Source organism: Notothenia rossii (assembly GCF_949606895.1).
Source record: "Notothenia rossii genome assembly, chromosome: 9".
Lineage (NCBI taxonomy): Eukaryota > Metazoa > Chordata > Actinopteri > Perciformes > Nototheniidae > Notothenia > Notothenia rossii.
In genome coordinates, this window is record NC_136907.1 from 61,683,557 (window position 1) to 61,701,242 (window position 17,686).

The window sequence follows — 17,686 nt, forward strand, 5'->3', positions numbered from 1 at the left end:
TTGGCCAGTTTCAAAGAGGTAAGATGTTCCCATGCCTTTTTATACAGTTGTTTTCTTTTTATGTTGCTCAATATGGGTCTTCGGCAAGGGTTCAATAAATAAGTGAGTTTGATTGTTTGCAAGAACAACTTGTCCACTGTAAAGCTGTGCGGATCTTAACCTTTGCACCAAACACACTCGATCAAACTCTAATAAAAAATATACCAGAATAAAAACAACCTTCTTTTTTTTTCACTGCAGACATTTTTGTTTTTTTGTTCAGTAGTTTACCCAAATCCACATTCCCACCATTAGACACAATTGTGTGCAAAAGAAAAAGAAGAAAAAAAGGTGCAAAAAAATAAATAAAAAGTGCATCACTCAGCTTCCTTTCCACAAAGTTTCAGTTTGATCCACGAGCTGTACAGCAGCTGACCAATTATATCAAATTCTCTATCTACACATCTATGCACTCGGCACCACCACAGGCTTTAAAAAAAGTTGCATTCTGTCTTTTGAATAAAAAATGTGCCCCAGACTCGACAAGTCTCCGTCAAAAAGCTGCCCGCTCAAACTCCGCTCCAGTTCTTATTGTTATGGTGACAGCCTTTCTGGATCCTCCTTCCACATCACCCCGTCCCACCTCCTCAAATACTCGGAAACAATAGCAGCAGGCTCTGGACCGGGCGTCCGTTCAGCACAGGGGGAGGAATGACGACTTAAAGTCTGCAACAGATTCAGAGTTCAACTCGACTCACATCGTCCCCTAGAGATGAGACGGACCACTGCCCTGGTCTCAGCTCGGAGCCGCTGCGTCTCGCTTGGCTTCATTTGTGAGGTTTTTACATGTGTGGTGACGGTGAAAAATCTAAGAGTTTCTGGCAGCATTCTCATTGTTAGGAGAGCTAGGGGAGGAAGAGGAGGAGGATGAAGGAGAGAAGCTCATTCCTGATAACCCGGGTGGGTCTGTGGCCGTGTTCTGTCCACTTAGACTCTTCCTGCAGACAGGACAGGTATCATGCTGTGGAAAAAAAGGATTAATGAGACTTTAGATGTTTCAATACGAAAGAACATGGTATATTTGGATACAAAAAATATATACTAAATTCTCCTACATACATAAGAAAAATACAACCCTGTATCCAATCCTTTTCTTTGCCAATTTCATAAAGTGTTATCGTAATCCATCCATCCATCTTCTCCCGCTTATCCGAGGTCGGGTCGTGGGGGTAGCAGTTCCAGCAGAGAGCCCCAAACTTTCTTTTCCCTGGCCACATCAACCAGCTCTGACTGGGGGATCCCAAGGCGCTCCCAGGCCAGCGAAGAGATATAATCCCTCCATCTGGTTCTAGGTCTACCCCTTGGTCTCTTCCCAGCTGGACGTGCCTGGAACACCTCCCTAGGGAGGCACCCAGGTGGCATCCTTACTAGGTGCCCGAACCACCTCAACTGGCTCCTTTCGACGCGAAGGAGGAGCGGTTCAACTCCGAGTCCCTCCCGGATGACCGAACTTCTCACCTTATCCCTAAGGGAGACGCCAGCCACCCTGCGGAGAAAACCCATCTCGGCCGCTTGTACCCGCAATCTCGTTCTTTCGGTCATGACCCATCCTTCATGACCATAGGTGAGGGTAGGAACGAAAATGGCCTGGTAGACAGAGAGCTTTGCCTTCTGGCTCAGCTCCGTTTTCGTTACAACGGTGCGGTAAAGCGACTGCAGTACCGCTCCCGCTGCTCCAATTCTCCGACCCATCTCACGCTCCATTGTTCCCTCACTCGAGAACAAGACCCCGAGATACTGGAACTCCTTCACTTATCGTAGTGTTTTAATTTATAAGAGTAAAATGTTTCTAAACGTTTTGAATGTATTGTTGTAACAATACAACATCACTCAGGGGATTCACCAGAGGTACAGTGGGGCAAAAAAGTATTTAGTCAGCCACAAATTGTGCAAGTTCTCCCACTTAAAAAGATGAGAGGCCTGTAATTTTCATCCTAGGTATACTTCAACTATGAGAGACAAAATGAGAAAAAAAAAAAATCCAGAAAATCACATTGTCTGATTTTTAAATAATTTATTTGCAAATTATGGTGTAAAATAAGTATTTGGTCAATAACAAAAGTTCATCTCAATACTTTGTTATATACCCTTTGTTGGCAATGACAGAGGTCAAACGTTTTCTGTAAGTCTTCACAAGGTTTTCACACACTGTTGCTGGTATTTTGGCCCATTCCTCCATGCAGATCTCCTCTAGAGCAGTGATGTTTTGGGGCTGTTGCTGGGCAACACAGACTTTCAACTCCCTCCAAAGATTTTCTATGGGGTTGAGATCTGGAGACCGGCTAGGCCACTCCAGGACCTTGAAATGCTTCTTACGAAGCCACTCCTTTGTTGCCCGGGTGGTGTGTTTGGGATCATTGTCATGCTGAAAGACCCATCCACGTTTCATCTTCAATGCCCTTGCTGATGGAAGGAGGTTGTCACTCAAAATCTCACGATACATGGCCCCATTCATTCTTTCCTTTACCCAGTGGTCGCCAACCAGTTGATTCGCGATCGTGGTGCGGGTAGATCGCGGACCGTTAAAAAAAAAAAGTAACAAAAGAAAGAAAAATTAAATTCAAAATAATAATGTTTGAAAAATACGTTTTTAGATGTAAACCTATCATCCACCACCCCGTTAGCAGGTGCCACTTGATTGACGTATATTTGAGACACCTCAATAATATAATACATTAACTGTGCTTTACGTGAACCTCATCATGACACAAGAGACAACGGCAGGACTGTAATTTCCCGTGTTCACTGAACGCAACAGAGGCAAGACACCACACCAATCAGAGAGTTGCATGGAAATACACGTGTGCTTGTGTCATTCAAGCTCGGCTCTGTGTGTGTGAGAGAGGGAGAGAGAGGGACCGGTGCTAGCGGGGACCGTGATGTTAGCATCTGGTTAGCTAGCTGCACTAACAGACATAAGGAGCTGTTTCCACAACAAGCTGGAGGAGAGTCCTCTCCTGTCAGACTGAGGGGCTCAGGTGAGCTAAAGGACTCTCAAAGTGTTTGGAACGGTTTTGTCACAAATTATTCAAAAGATTATTTCCGCGGCACACCTTCATATGATCATTATAGTTATACAAACAATAAGAGAATAAATGAAAAACAGGTATGAAATAGCCTACTATACAGTATGTCAGTAAAACAAGAATACAGTTTAAAAAGGGGAGTGACTTGTAAAATATCCATAAAGAAAAAGAAAATCTGTTTACAGTTCTGTTTCATATGGATGCTGAGAGAGGTATCCATAGATCTCTTCATGTTGCTCTCAAAGTGCACCAGATTGATGCTTTCAACGTCAATATTTAAAAAATAATCTTCCCGGGGGACCATCCCCCCGGACCCCCCTAGAGGAGGTGAGGACCCCCCTAGAGGAGGTGAGGTCCGCCCCCCAATAGCACTTTACCCCTGCCTATATGCCGTGAGCTGATTATGGAGCCTTCATTGTAACAGTAATTCAGATGCAATTAGCCTATATAAAAGGCGTCCAATTGGAAGCCTTGTCTGGGCCGTCTTTTTCGCTCAATTCTGCAATAGGTAGATCTCGCCTTTCACCTAGGCCGAGGTCGCTGATCTTGAGCTTAAAAAGGTTGGTGACCACTGCTTTACACGGATCAGTCGTCCTGGTCCCTTTGCAGAAAAACAGCCCCAAAGCATGATGTTTGCACCCCCATGTTTCACAGTAGGTATGGTGTTCTTTGGATGCAACTCAGCATTCTTTCTCCTCCAAACACGTCTAGTTGAGTTTTTACCAAAAGGTTCTATTTTGGTTTCATCTGACCCTAGGACATTCTCCCAATCCTCTTCTGGATCATCTAAATGCTCTCTAGCAAACTTCAGACGGGCCTGGACATGTACTGGCTTAAGCAGGGGGAAACGTCTGGCACTGCAGGATTTGAGTCCCTGGCGGCGTAGTGTGTTACTGATGGTAGCCTTTGTTACTTTGATCCCAGCTCTCTGCAGGTCATTGACTAGGTCCCCCCCGTGTGGTTCTGGGATCTTTGCTCACCGTTCTTGTGATCATTTTGACCCCACGGGGTGAGATCTTGCGTGGAGCCCCAGATCGAGGGAGATTATCAGTGGTCTTGTATGTCTTCCATTTTCTAATAATTGCTCCCACAGTTGATTTCTTCACACCAAGCTGCTTACCTATTGCAGATTCAGTCTTCCCAGCCTGGTGCAGGTCTACAATTTTGTTTCTGGTGTCCTTTGACAGCTCTTTGGTCATGGCCATAGTGGAGTTTGGAGTGTGACTGTTTGAGGTTGTGGAAAGGTGTCTTTTATACTGATAACGAATTCAAACAGGTGCCATTAATACAGTTAACGAGTGGAGGACAGAGGAGGCTCTTAAAGAAGAAGTTACAGGTCTGTGAGAGCCAGATATCTTGTTTGTTTGTAGGTGACCAAATACTTATTTTACCGAGGAATTTACCAATTCATTCATTAAAAATCAGACAATGTGATTTTCTGGATTTTTTTTTCTCATTTTGTCTCTCATAGTTGAGGTGTACCTAGGATGAAAATTACAGGCCTCTCATCTTTTTAAGTGGGAGAACTTGCACAATTGGTGGCTGACTAAATACTTTTTTTCCCCACTGTATGTTTAAAACTGGAGGTGACGCATCAGTTTGTTTAATCCAAAGCATTGCTGCTTCTTTTGCATACTGTCACTACAAATACATTTAACAGAAAATGCAGGCTGCTGTTTATTTGCGTCGCCCTGCGGTTTACTTGCTCACACTGCAGCACGTTGAGAAAAGCGTCAGATGTTTTCACAAAGCACAACGGTTATAATAAACAAACTATCTCACACAAATGTGGCTTTATAGCTGGAAGTAGCTGATTCCAAACAAAAGATAAATGTTGGGGATGCACGTACCTGTTCCAGCCATGGCACTATACAGGCATTGTGAAACAGATGATTGCAAGGCAGCTGTCTAACATTCTCCTCCACGCTGTAGTCTTCTTTGCACACAGGGCACTCTAAACAAGCACCTGCACAAACAGAAAACCACATGTCATCGGTCTGTCCGTGTGAGATAACGGCCATCGAAAGAATTGGTCACACTGGCTCTGTGTATGTGACTTCAGGCAGTGTTGCAAAGATTAAATTCAAGTTCTTCAGAAGCACTCACAAGAAGAACTACACATATAAATACAAATAAATGCAGAATTCTTCCCACTTTAGTCTGTCTGTTGGGATAATGATATGCAATGAAAAGAGGAAATTGTAAGAGTCACCTTTTGTTGTTAGCCTTGTTCTCGTTATAGAGAAAATACCGTTATTGAAAAGCTGACAGCCTGTGCCAGTCCAATACGAAGAACCACACTGATCATAGGGAGAATTTTCCTGTTTCGTTCTGGCAGATTGGTCAAAAAAGCTGTTGCAGGATGGTTGATAGATAATTACTGTGTATCAATTGGGATACTTCTGTACACTTCCATGTAGTACATTGTGTGCACTTTGTACTTGCGTGGGTAGAGTTAGCATTTCGACAGGGTAATGCAGGGTGTCCGTGTTGATTGTCTAAACCACGATTCTGGCCGGCAGTTAAATATCTGCCGGCTCGTTTGCTCACTTGACAATTGTAAAAAACTGAGTGCAGCGTTTACAGCTTTCTTAAGTTTAATGGTCCCTCCCCTTCAGACTAAAAGGCTACAATTAAGAAAGAGAAATGCCAGTGTTCCACGTCCTCTTTTTGGCTATTATTATTATTGCACCATCCTCACAGTGATCTGCATTTAGCAATACGTGCCATTGTGAAGTTATTTTACTTAGCTTGTCTAAATAAGGTAGGATAGGAATGTAGACACAGCACATGAGCGAGTAACTGTAAGAGAGAGAGACGTGGACTTACCCACATGTTCCTCTGTGATGGTCACTGTGGGTAAAGTCTTTATCCGTTCCCTGTCTGCAGGAGGCGGGCCCGTGTTTTCAAACTGGTTCAATAACTACAAGGGAAAAAAGCAATATCACAATGGATGTGAAATCAACTGCATGACCACAACGCTGTTCTGTGAATGACAACTTTGAGACATCCACTATCAAAACAAATATCAATATCAACCTAACATACTGTAGGAGCCAATTAATACTGTGGGTATAAAGGTAGGAACCTATGTTTGTTGGTGAGAGGTTCCGCCGGAAGGCCATACATTTTTTGACTATATGTAGAGGCTAAGCCAACGCTTTAAGCCTCTGAGGATCCGCTTTTGTTTGTAATTGACGCACACAAAGTTTGCTACCGAATAAAAGTCAGAAACAAAGTTTCCAGTTCGAAACAGTCCATTTATTTCCCTTTTTACCGGTTTCTTTCCATCATTCACCACACACGGAGAACACGCACACACGGACGACACACGGAGAACACACACACACATGGAGCACACACACAAACACGGGATTACAAACAAGCAAAAGGTATTGTGTAAACCATAATATCGTGTGCTAAATGATGGAAATAAACCAGTAAAAAGGGAACCGATAGAATTGGAGCATAAAATCGAGGTGTTTTTGCAACTTCAGCATAGGGGATTGGGATGTTTATTGAATTTCGGCTTTCAAATGAGTTACCTTCGAAACACCGCTCATTGCTGCTGCTTGCCTTTGTCTGTGTCTGCGTTCTTCACACCTGCCTGTAATCTGAGAAGGTCCCTCTCTGGCTTTGATTAAAAAAAGGCAGATACCGATAATCTGTAAAATGCGGAATATCGGCCTCGATAATCGGTCGGCCCCTAATGTATTCAAATAATAAGTATGATATTATAAATAGTACTATTTTGGGAGCTCTTGAAAATGTTTTTCAGACACTGTTGCCGCCAAACTGATATTCAGTATTTTCTCCACTGTCATGACAAAAAAAATGGTATAAAACCCTTTTTATACCTGTGTAATGATAGCATCAAGTCCATTGGCTCCCCACGCGTAATCCATTGGATTAGAATGTAGCATACCCCTGCAAGACAAGGAAGTAGTGAACTACAGATATATATATATTTTTTTTAAATCAATAATATAAAACAAGTTAACAAAAGTGCATCAAAGTTACTGAGAGTTACACTTACCATGGTCCCATCCCCATATTTGGCATGGCGGTAGGTGCTATTATTCCATTTACTAACTGCTGAATAATCCTGTAACCGGAAAAAAACAACACTTTCAACACCTGAAGAAATTCCAATTGTCTTCTTATCTAAATTGCACATATGGAACATCTTTATATTTAACTATCTATTAATAGTTTTACGATCATAACAATACATTAATACTCTATACAAATGGTACTACTGGATATGTGCCATTTGTTCTTTATAGGAATAGTAGTTCTTTGTTTTTAAAATGGTAATACTAGATAATAGGCTAATATAGTACTACGAAGAATAACATAACTGTTGTTAAGGAAGGTTCTCCATGTTAAATGCATCTAAATGTATAATGTCACCATATTCTAAAACTGGAAATAATGGTGTTTAATCTACGTTTTTTAAATAACATATAAAGCACGCATTACACATTAGCAGCTAATGTTTTCCTGTATTCTCCCTAGTCCCAAAACAACCTTCAATACACACTACTGCTGAAAAAGTCTCACCCCTCTAATGTGGGCACTCCTTCATGGCGCGTACCCTGTCTTCGAGGAACATGTCGACCCCGTGGTTGCCGTGCACTGTATCGTTGCCGCGATGCCATTTCCCTTTCCCTCCTGTTTTCTGTCTCTCTGTTGTCCTCTGTGGGTAGCCGCGTTCGAAGGTCGAAGTTTTCATCGAAAATCCCAAGTGCAAATGGACCGTACCCAGAGGGGAATGTGAACAATTGTTGGTGATCCATGCTCTAGAAGAGAAGACAGAGGCAATGTCAAAACACAGTGCAGGGCGATTATGTATCCTGGACCAGCTGATTCAACAACTCACACTGACCTCAAAGGCTGGGCGGTTCTGATCGCTGCTGGAGGACGTGGATGCGGACCCATTATCAGTACTGCATAAATACAGATGAGGAGTGGGGAAGAAAGTACAACGCTAAGACTTAGAAATATACTTTATACTAATCAAATTCGTGAGACACACAATTATCAGACATACCTTCTTTCCTCAGAAAGCTCCTCAATGAAACCTGAATCACAGCGTGGACAGGTGTAGTCCTAACGTGAAAATACAAATGTAAATATTAGGAATGTACACAACATAACTGTTATTAGATAGAACTAGCCAAAACGTGCACCTTTATTCAACAGCTCAGCATAAAAGGCTATCCTTATTATGGTTATAACAGTTAGAGAAGTGCTAATTCAACTTAATAGTAATTTTAAAGAATCTGTGTGCTGCTTATGAATTGTATGTTGTTATACTGAGAGGTGTTTATAATATTTAATCTACCATAACTGATATAAATGGGGTTGACAAAATAGTAAAAATATGTTTCAGTATTTGGCAGTAATGACGCCCCAAAATACTATACTACACACTTAGGAAATATCTTGTATTAGACTGCAGTTGTATGTAGGTGAACACATAAGATAATAAAATGGCAACTGATTATATTATATTCAAAACATTTCAAATACATACTTTCCTATAAACATGTATCTCTGTGAAGTGCAGACAATGCCTATGTTTAGGTTAAGAATGATGGCCACATTTCCAGATGACTCACTGACAATACATTAACTGACATGCTGTTAATAACACATTGTGAGCACTTCTAATTAATAAATACAATATGGTGACATTGTGTTGTCACACAGGTAAACAGCTGACGTACTGCCAATAAAGATACTGTTACTGTAACATTCAAGAAGCTTCCCATGAATGGCTGTGTTACTACTGCAGCAGCAATACTGACTGACTGAGACTAGATAGGGCAGCTATTGTGAAAAATGTACTTATATTTGAGGGACAACCACAATAAACAGAGCAAGACTTATGTGAAAGACATTTAAATGAAACGTGTTTTATTACCAGCCTGAACATCATAACATCGAAACCAAAACGTCCTGTAAGATGTGATTTAGAAAGTGAATCTACACTTACTTCTGTTAGCTAGCAAGGTGCTAAAGTAAAACGCTACAAATATGTTCAGCTGTTATGAGTGGGATCTATGATGTGTTTAAAAAACACAAGATTAAACGTGAGTGTACCACCAACTAAATTACAACCACTTCACTGTCACTCTGGACCGTTGTTTTCTATGGGGCTAGCTAACTAGCGTAGCTAAACAGCAGCATTGGGTCTATTTGACTGGTTGTCCGCAACAAACACATACAACCACACAAATATAATTTCTCACTAGTGGAGCAGGTATATGGGGCCTTACCGGTAGACGCGGGCTGATTTCTGCGGAACACCGGTGACAAAAAAACCGGCAGGGCCGTGGGGGAGCTTCAGCCATTTCTAAGCAGGACGCTAGTTCGTAGGATACGGACGGATAGCAACAAGGGACAACTAAACCTGACTCTTGCAGCGGAAAAATACGTTATGTTAACCATGGCAGGAAGAAAGAATTATCGAGGAAAATACTTCCGGTATAAAATTGCTTTAAAAAATAAAATTATGTAAATAAAATAAAATGTGTCCTTTAGAGCTGAAATTATAGAGATTATAATGGAATAGTAGAGTCTAATGATATAACTATGTAAAAATAGTCAGTAGTTTAGTCAGTGTCGTTGGACTCGTGTGGATTGTAGAGATCCTTGTCTCGATGCTTTTATTCTGGAACATTTATGACCGGAAGTTTTGTTTTAGTCAGAGGATTCAGCTTTACCAAAGAGCTAGGACTGTAGCAGCGAAAGGCCTTTTTGTAGTACGTGAGCGTATTTTCCCAAATATATTTGTTCTCCAGCTACGACCATGGAACCTGGCGATGCAGGTACATCTTAACTGTGAATATCACTGTGATGCTTACGCTTACTATGTAGCAGCTGCCCTTATTAAACACTTACGTTAGCCAGGTTAGCTGTTAGCTGTAGCAGTATAAACGCTTGCTTCCTGGCGTAATCATTGAAAACCATTGGCTAGCTGTCGGGTAACATAAACTGGGAAACGTTACGAATCATAAGACATATTGAAATATGTGTACGTAACTAATACGACACTAATATATCTACTTAGTTTTGCAACATTTAGTATCTACATTTAATATGATAACATCGCTTTCCCTAGTTCATATCAGCTTTAAAGTTGTATGTTTTTTATTTGTTAAAAACAAAGCTTTCCTGTATGCTAGTCTGCAATACAAAAGTTGAAGAATACTATTACTTAGTAATATCCAGTAATAAAATAAAGTAAATTGTTCTCCATTATCAAAGTGCATTTTGTTATATCTTGTTTTTTATTTAGGTACAATTTGCATTTTCCTTTGCAACCATGTGTCGTATAATAAATGATCCAAAACCCTTATGACCTTGAATTGGGTCAAATTTCACAGGATACATATACAAAAATATCACTACTACATGTGCTCTCTGAACCGCCAGCTGTTTAACAAGCCTTTTGGTGTGCTGATCTATCATTTTTTTAAGGTCGAGGAGGATGGAGGTCCAAGCCTATCCAGCCACAGAAAAGCAAGATGAATATGAATATTCTCCGCCAAGAGAAGCTGATAGCTCAGAAGAAGAAGGAGATTGAGGCCAGATTGGCAGAAAAGGCAAAAGTGACCGTGCAAACACCAAGCAAACCCCTGCCTCAAAGGTAACAATATAATTACAACTTGTTAAAATGTTGTACATGTTTTGCTGAAATACAATGTACTTTCTTCACTAGATATATATCTCATAATTCGACCCGTGTCTTGTTCAGGCATTGGCTTGAATCATAACAAATGCTGTTTTGCCCAAAATGCTAACTTATATTTACGTTAAAAGTTCATCTTTGGGTGATAACTTAAAGAGTTTAACAGAATACATGATAGTATAACTGTTTGATGATATCGATTTATCTAAAGTTTCCATCCTAGATTTTCACCACACATTAAGTACAGTGTTTATATCTAGTGCTTCCAGTCAGTTTTGTTATATCTGAAGGCTTATTGAAACCATCTTTGGCCTGACATTTCATCCATTCTCTTCCCAAAGTTTCCCCATCCTTCAAGGACCTTCCTCAAACAAGTTTGTAAATGATGGAAGCTTCCTACAGCAGTTCATAAGGATGCATAAGGACAAACCAAACAGTGGTGAGTACTTTGATCTGCATAGTTCTGACCAAAACGTTTCTGTTATGTGTTTATCTTATCATTATCAAAAGTAATGCATTACTGTAATGTTCTATGATGAAACCTACACAACAACAGGAATGCTGGAACGCAGTATCTATAATGTATTGTATTGTAAATGTATTGTTTTGTCTTCTCTAAGACACTGATTAACTTCAGTCGGTCTGCTATAAGTCCTTAACAGCTTTACAGTTTGTTTTAAAGAGGGCATCCTGACCCAATACAATTTGATTCCAATAGGGACCACTGACATTACCTTGCATTACTTACTTACATTTGTTACTTGTCAAATGTTCTGGTTGATAAACAATTCTTACATGTTTTAAAAATAACCCAAAATAATGCATTTTACATGAAGGTTCTGATTATTTTTTAAGTTGTCCTGTTTCCTACTCTTTGTTCAGGTCCTACCAGTGATACCAAAACTCCAACAACCTCCACTTCATCGCCAGCAGGAAACGCACTGCAGAAAAAGAGCATTCTTGTTGGCAAGCGGCCTGGCCTTGGAGTCAGTAGCATGCTTAGTCAGTTTAAAAACTACTCCCACTCAAAGAAGAATCCTGTTCTTAGCCAGAGGCCAAGTGTATTTTGTTCTCCTGATGAGGATGATGAGGAGGAAGAGGAGGATTACTCTAGATACTTAGAAATGAAAGGTAATTCAAGGCCTTTTTCTCTGGACAACTCTATTGCTTGGTAATTTCAAAGCATCTTCTGCATACTCCAGGGCCTTTTTACTGGCATTTTATCATGGGTGCCCTTAGAGTAAATGTACTGATAGCCTGCTTAAAGTCTCCCCCCCAGAGGATTCAGACACCAGACTCATTATCGACAAGATGGCCTCTTTTGTGGCAGAGGGAGGAGCTGAGCTGGAGAGAAAGGCCAAGGAAGACTACAAGGACAATCCTATTTTCTCGTAAGTTTGAAGGACAGTGAAGCTGACCCAGATGTATTTACGTGTTAAGTATTTTTAAATTAACCTGCTTCCAAATGTTATCTTTGCCTTTCAGATTTTTATATGATAAGAGCAGCATGGAGTTTCTCTACTACAAAAACAGAGTTGCCGAATTGAGAAGAGATTTGCTAGGACCTGGTAACGCGTCAGATAATGGTAAGAGAGCTACACTTTAGCCAGTCAATTAACATATACACTAATTTGTCCACATTTCTCACCCCTATGTTTTGCCTAATTGAGTCCTATTAAGGATTTAAAATTAGAGTACATGTTATGGTTTGAAATTGTGCACAACATTATACATGCAGAGAAGTTTCACTGGTCTTCATTTGTTCCAGTAAAAGCCTTACATCATTACAGTTCCCTATTCACCACCCCCTTCCCCCTTGCCCCTCCCTCCTCTTCTTATCCCCTATTGGCTCTAGACTGCTGGTGTGTGAGGGCTAGTTGAGTACGGTACACTAGTAGAGAGTGAGTTGAGTCCCAGTACTGATAGGCTGCTTAAAGTCTCCCCCCCAGTGGACGCGGAAACCCAGCAGTTGGCTGAGAAGCTGGCCAGGTTTGTGGCGGAGGGCGGCCCCGAAGTGGAAGCCATCGCTGCTGAGCGTAACCGGGAAAACCCCGCCTTCAGGTCAGTCAACATATATGTGTCGCTGTGTTTTTATGCTTTGTGTTTTTCTTACAAACCTGCTTTTACACATAATATCTTCTGTCCTTCCCTCAGTTTTTTATATGACTATCGAAGTCCAGCCCACCGCCTCTACAAAGAGAAACTGCAGGAGTATCGTGCTGCAGCCTCGCAGAGCTCCTCCCCTCCAACAGCAGAGTCGGGGACAGATCTTCAGCGGCCGTCTGCTCCAGCTTTTTATGGAAACCCTCCACATCTGAACTCGGCTTCTCAACCCCACACTCAGGAGGCAGGAACTCCGCCCGTGAAGCGAAAGAGAAAGAGTCGATGGGGGTCTGAGGACGACAAAGTGGAGATTCACATTCCTCCCGTCAATATTCCTCAGTGCATTCCTGTTGCAGACCCTGACATGCCATGTCTCTCTGGTGCGTGACCCTGTTTATTTACATTCTACATACCATTGTCCTTATATTTTCCAACCCATACATGCGTATATTAATATGCATATAAGATCATTTAAATATTTTCCCTAAATTGGTACTTCTATTTTTATACATTTTTATAAAATTGCGCAAAGCATTGATTTTAATATCATATTTGTAATGTACTATTTCAGCCACTATATCAGCTGACCTAATAATACATTTTGTGAATATATAAGTTTGTGGTAACTTGTGTTTCAGTCCAGGATCTGATGGGTCTTGGTTACAAGAAGGGGAAGCCTCAGGGTCTGGTGGGAGTGACAGAACTATCTGATGACCAGAAGATACAAATCAAAGAACAACAAGATGTATGAACGTCTATGTAAATCTACATCCCTGCGTTTTTTAAATATACTTACACCCATCACAAACATTTTTTATTGAATGTCTGTCTATTGCTTTGACTTAATGTGTCTTTTATAAAAGTGGAATAGCATGTTGATGACTGGCGGATCACGCCATGAATTCCTGATTTATAAGTCTATGTAATCTGTTAACTGTGGGTGTGTGTCATGTTTTCCTACGCGCTGTAGATGCAAGAGATATACGACATGATCATGAAGCACAAGCGTGCGATGGCGGAGATGCAGATAGTGTGGGAGAAGGCCATCAGAGAGCACCAACATGAATACGACAGTGATGAAGAAGTGGACCAGAATGCAGGCACCTGGGAGCATAACCTACGTAAACAGGAAATGGAGAAGACCCGTGGTAAGGCTGACTATCAGTAGGGAAAATGTCTTACTTCTGCATCACCAGCAACTGTTAGTTTTTACAATCAGTTCTCATCGAGGCGAAGTTATCAACTGTTGCTGTAAAAAAGCATCTTGTCTGTACTTTTCCAGAGTGGGCAGAATCTCTGACAGATTTGGGTAAAGGGAAACATTTTATTGGTGACTTCCTGCCCCCTGAGGAACTGGATAAGTTCATGGAGACCTTCAAGGCACTCAAGGTAAGTCTTTCTCTAAATTCACTTGTTCTCTAGCCTCATAGGGAAGGATTTGGCTGCTGTGAAACTATGAAATACTTGCCTTTATCCTCTAATTTCACTTTTATAGGTAAATTAACTCAACTTCTTAATGGAGTCACAGATTAAGGCACCAAACTAATGTAAATACTTGTTTTTTCAGGCCTCATGCTGATCATTAAGGGGTTTTGAATGTGTAATTTTAGGAGGTGTTTTGTATTCAGAGAAAATAGTTCACCTATTCTCTGCAGGATCTCTTCTGAGTTTTATAAAAGGTTTCATATATCTTTGGTGTAACCTGTAGTAGCTTTTCTCTGTTAAATTAAAAGAGCCATACACAGTTTAGTAGAATCTGTTTGAAATTCTTGTAAACAGGATTGTAATCATCCGTCCATGCCTCTGTTTTCAAGCTGCTTATCCAGGTCAGGGGCACTGTGCTAACAGCCAGCAGAGAAACACAGACGTCCCTTTCCCCTGCACATTCCTCTAGTTCCTCCTGAGAGATCCCCAGGAGGAGACTGTAATTTCCAATTGTTTATTTGAAAGTATTTTTGGCATTGTTGTTGGAACCACACTTTTCTAAATCCTTGAAGATTAAAAGTTGAAAAACAGAGTACGTTAAAAAAAGAAAACGATAGAAAGTTATTGGAAAGTCAGTGTAAGACCCAGAATGTGTGTTCATACCATTTTTAATGTAATGGCCAATGTAGACAAATGGTTTCTGTACAAAAATATTTAAGGTTAGGTTATATTTAATAAAGACCACCAGTGGTGAGTTATGTGGAGACACACCAACCCTGCTGAACAGTCTCGGATGACAGGCAGTGTTAAATCAGATAAATAATGGAAGATGTTGCCATTCCTGTGTTGAATAAGTAATCTCCTCATCCTCCTTTTATTTTAAGAATGAGACAAAATGGTTTCGGAGACGGTGGTTGGCGTGAATGAAGACGTTTTTTTATTTTTGACTTGCAGGAGGGCCGTGACCCAGACCTCTCAGAGTACAAAGAGTTTAAGTTGACGGTGGAGAATCTTGGTTTCCGGATGCTTATGAAGATGGGCTGGAAGGAAGGAGACGGCCTGGGCAGTGATGGACAGGGCATCAGGGCTCCTGTCAACAAGTGAGCATTCATCTTTTGTCCGCTCGCTTTCATTGCATGTCTTCTTTATTCAGGAGTACAGCTGTAAACGAAATCTAAAGCATTAAACATACATTTTTCTAGTTTCCTAAAATAATGACAATCAACAAGAAAACAGGAACATTACAAGTGTTTATTCCCTCTAACAATATGTCTTTTTTGACTGTAAAAACATTGTTTGTGAGACTTATAACGATAAACAAACAAATTAAGCTCTGAAGTTACCGTACATGCATAAGAAATTAAATGAATCATTCTCTCTGTCCTCCTCTAGGGGAACCACGGCTGCCAACGGGGCCGGCTTTGGAGTTGACCGTCCCTCTGTGCTCAGCAGAAATGACGATGAATACGATGCTTTTAGGAAGAGGATGATGCTTGCTTACCGCTTCAGGCCAAACCCACTGGTAACTTCTTACGCTTTTCTGTTTGTTCTAATAGCATTCTCTGAATATGTGTTACATTTAATTATGCCTGTAGAAAAGAACATCCTCATTGAATTTAATTATATGCTATAGAAACTTAATGTGGCCAAACCATAACATTTTAATTTAATCAGTTTCTTTTTTGTTTCCACAGAATAACCCACGACGACCATATTACTGATGTAAAGGGCTGTTTATGTATTTGCTTGTTCTTGTTTATTATAACTTAAAAGCCGGTTTCTTTAACTGCCACAGCTCGAGAAATGGACACTGTTGCACAGTAGACTTTTTTAAATTTGAAGTGTGTGACAAGTAGAAAGATTGTTATACTGTCAAGAAGATTGGTATATTGTTTTAAGGTTTTGTTAAAAAAAAGAAGAAATGTTTTTTTCTTTAAATAACTATTCACCAGTTTTGTTACATTTCAATTTAATACTGTAAAGACGTAACATATACTTGCATCGTCTGACTTCCAGAAGGATTTTCTCACTTCAGTTTGTGTTACCATTGTGTTGTTCACTTCAGAGCTTGACTTGACTTTGCATTCCCAACTATATAACACTGTTCTGCTGTAGTACACAATCTTTTGTATGCATTTTTGATTGCCTTTGATGTCTCTCACTGTGCTATAACTAATCTCTGAATCGTGTCATATGCTCCAGTGTTCACAATAAAAAGAGAAGTCAACTTACTGAAATGTAGAGTTGTCCCAGTTCGGTATTTCTTTACTTATCTTTTATTCAGTGTTCATTTGATGGTACACCTTTGTGTGCTAAGTGCAGGTATGTTTCCATGTTGATAAATGCCATCAGTATTAATTGGTCTATGGCTCTAAACAGCAGGGAGCCATAGAGTGAAGTTGACCAGGTTTAAGCATCCAGCAGTGAAGAGGAGGATGACGGATCAGTGAAATCAGACCTTCAGTTTGGCATTCCCCAGGGGTTTTTACACAGGTTAAATATAACTCAGAAATCCCAGCTAAGCAAGAGACACTGGTAGCAGCAACAGTATCAATCAGTGGCAACTTAAGGCATATTAAAAGGTAACCCAAGGCGTAGGTTATTTAATGGCATGGTGAAGCTTTGAGATGAGGTGCAGCTTACTATCATTCTCATTGTCCATTAATTGTTTGGTTTATACTTTCATTTTTAAAACTGAAAAATCTTTCTAGAGCTGTTTTTGATGTCTGAACTGAACCCTTTTTATAGTTATAAAACTGTCTGATACGACAGAAATATAAACGAGCCGGAACCATGGGAAAATAATGATTATCAAAACTGTTTATAACGAGTTATTATTTATGTATTTACAGTTTGGGATTGGATCATGAACTGGACAGATACATATACATCTTATAATTTATATTATATTGTTTCTAGACTTTATATACAGTCTATAATCCGGAGCTATTCACAATACAATTAAGAATGGAGTGGGACGGAACGAAATCACCTCAAATATTATTGTTTTATATTTCCACACATTGTTAAAGAACTAACGTTGCTGAAAGTTGTCAGGTTTGTATCCATCCTAAATTCTCAGAAATACCAATGAAATCAGTCTATTTTAAAAAAATGTAGAGTATAAATTGTACAGCCAGCTGGATTCTCCTCATTTTTGTTTTTTTTCTTCCCTTTATTCAATAAACTATGTACTTCAAACATTACACACACAACACATTGAAATCTGGGGTAGGCTACAAATGTGCATACACATGAGTACACAAATAAATAAATATATAGGCCTATATATATATATATAAAGACAATTGTGATAAAACAAAAGGTCAGATTTGAATTACAATATTTATCAAATACACATTTGGATCCTCCTCGATGTGTGGGAGGGAGAAAC

General features: G+C 40.2%; 2 protein-coding genes across 3 annotated transcripts; one reads left to right on the plus strand and one right to left on the minus strand.

Annotated features, from left to right (window-relative positions):
* Positions 1–220: 220 nt before the first annotated feature.
* rnf126 (ring finger protein 126) lies at positions 221–9,507 on the minus strand. Its single transcript, XM_079647271.1, has 9 exons — positions 9,350–9,507; positions 8,119–8,177; positions 7,954–8,014; positions 7,629–7,867; positions 7,102–7,170; positions 6,923–6,992; positions 5,895–5,988; positions 4,916–5,031; positions 221–1,000 (listed from the first exon to the last, which is right to left on the minus strand). The coding sequence occupies exons 1-9, from the start codon at positions 9,422–9,424 to the stop codon at positions 848–850; spliced, it is 936 nt and encodes a 311-aa protein (XP_079503397.1). The 5' UTR covers positions 9,425–9,507; the 3' UTR covers positions 221–847.
* Positions 9,508–9,766: 259 nt separating this feature from the next.
* sugp1 (SURP and G patch domain containing 1) lies at positions 9,767–16,533 on the plus strand. Of its 2 annotated transcripts, XM_079647754.1 has the most exons (14): positions 9,767–9,901; positions 10,554–10,722; positions 11,106–11,203; positions 11,647–11,895; positions 12,032–12,155; positions 12,250–12,350; positions 12,702–12,825; positions 12,919–13,247; positions 13,506–13,612; positions 13,838–14,015; positions 14,150–14,256; positions 15,247–15,392; positions 15,685–15,814; positions 15,987–16,533. In XM_079647754.1, exons 1-14 carry the CDS (start codon positions 9,883–9,885, stop codon positions 16,011–16,013), a joined length of 1,908 nt encoding a protein of 635 aa, XP_079503880.1. In that variant the 5' UTR covers positions 9,767–9,882; the 3' UTR covers positions 16,014–16,533. The 2 variants fall into 2 exon arrangements, with proteins under 2 accessions (XP_079503880.1, XP_079503881.1); XM_079647755.1 differs by lacking the exons at positions 15,685–15,814; positions 15,987–16,533 and adding an exon at positions 14,682–14,791 and having other exon boundaries at positions 15,247–15,386.
* The last annotated feature ends 1,153 nt before the right edge of the window (positions 16,534–17,686 follow it).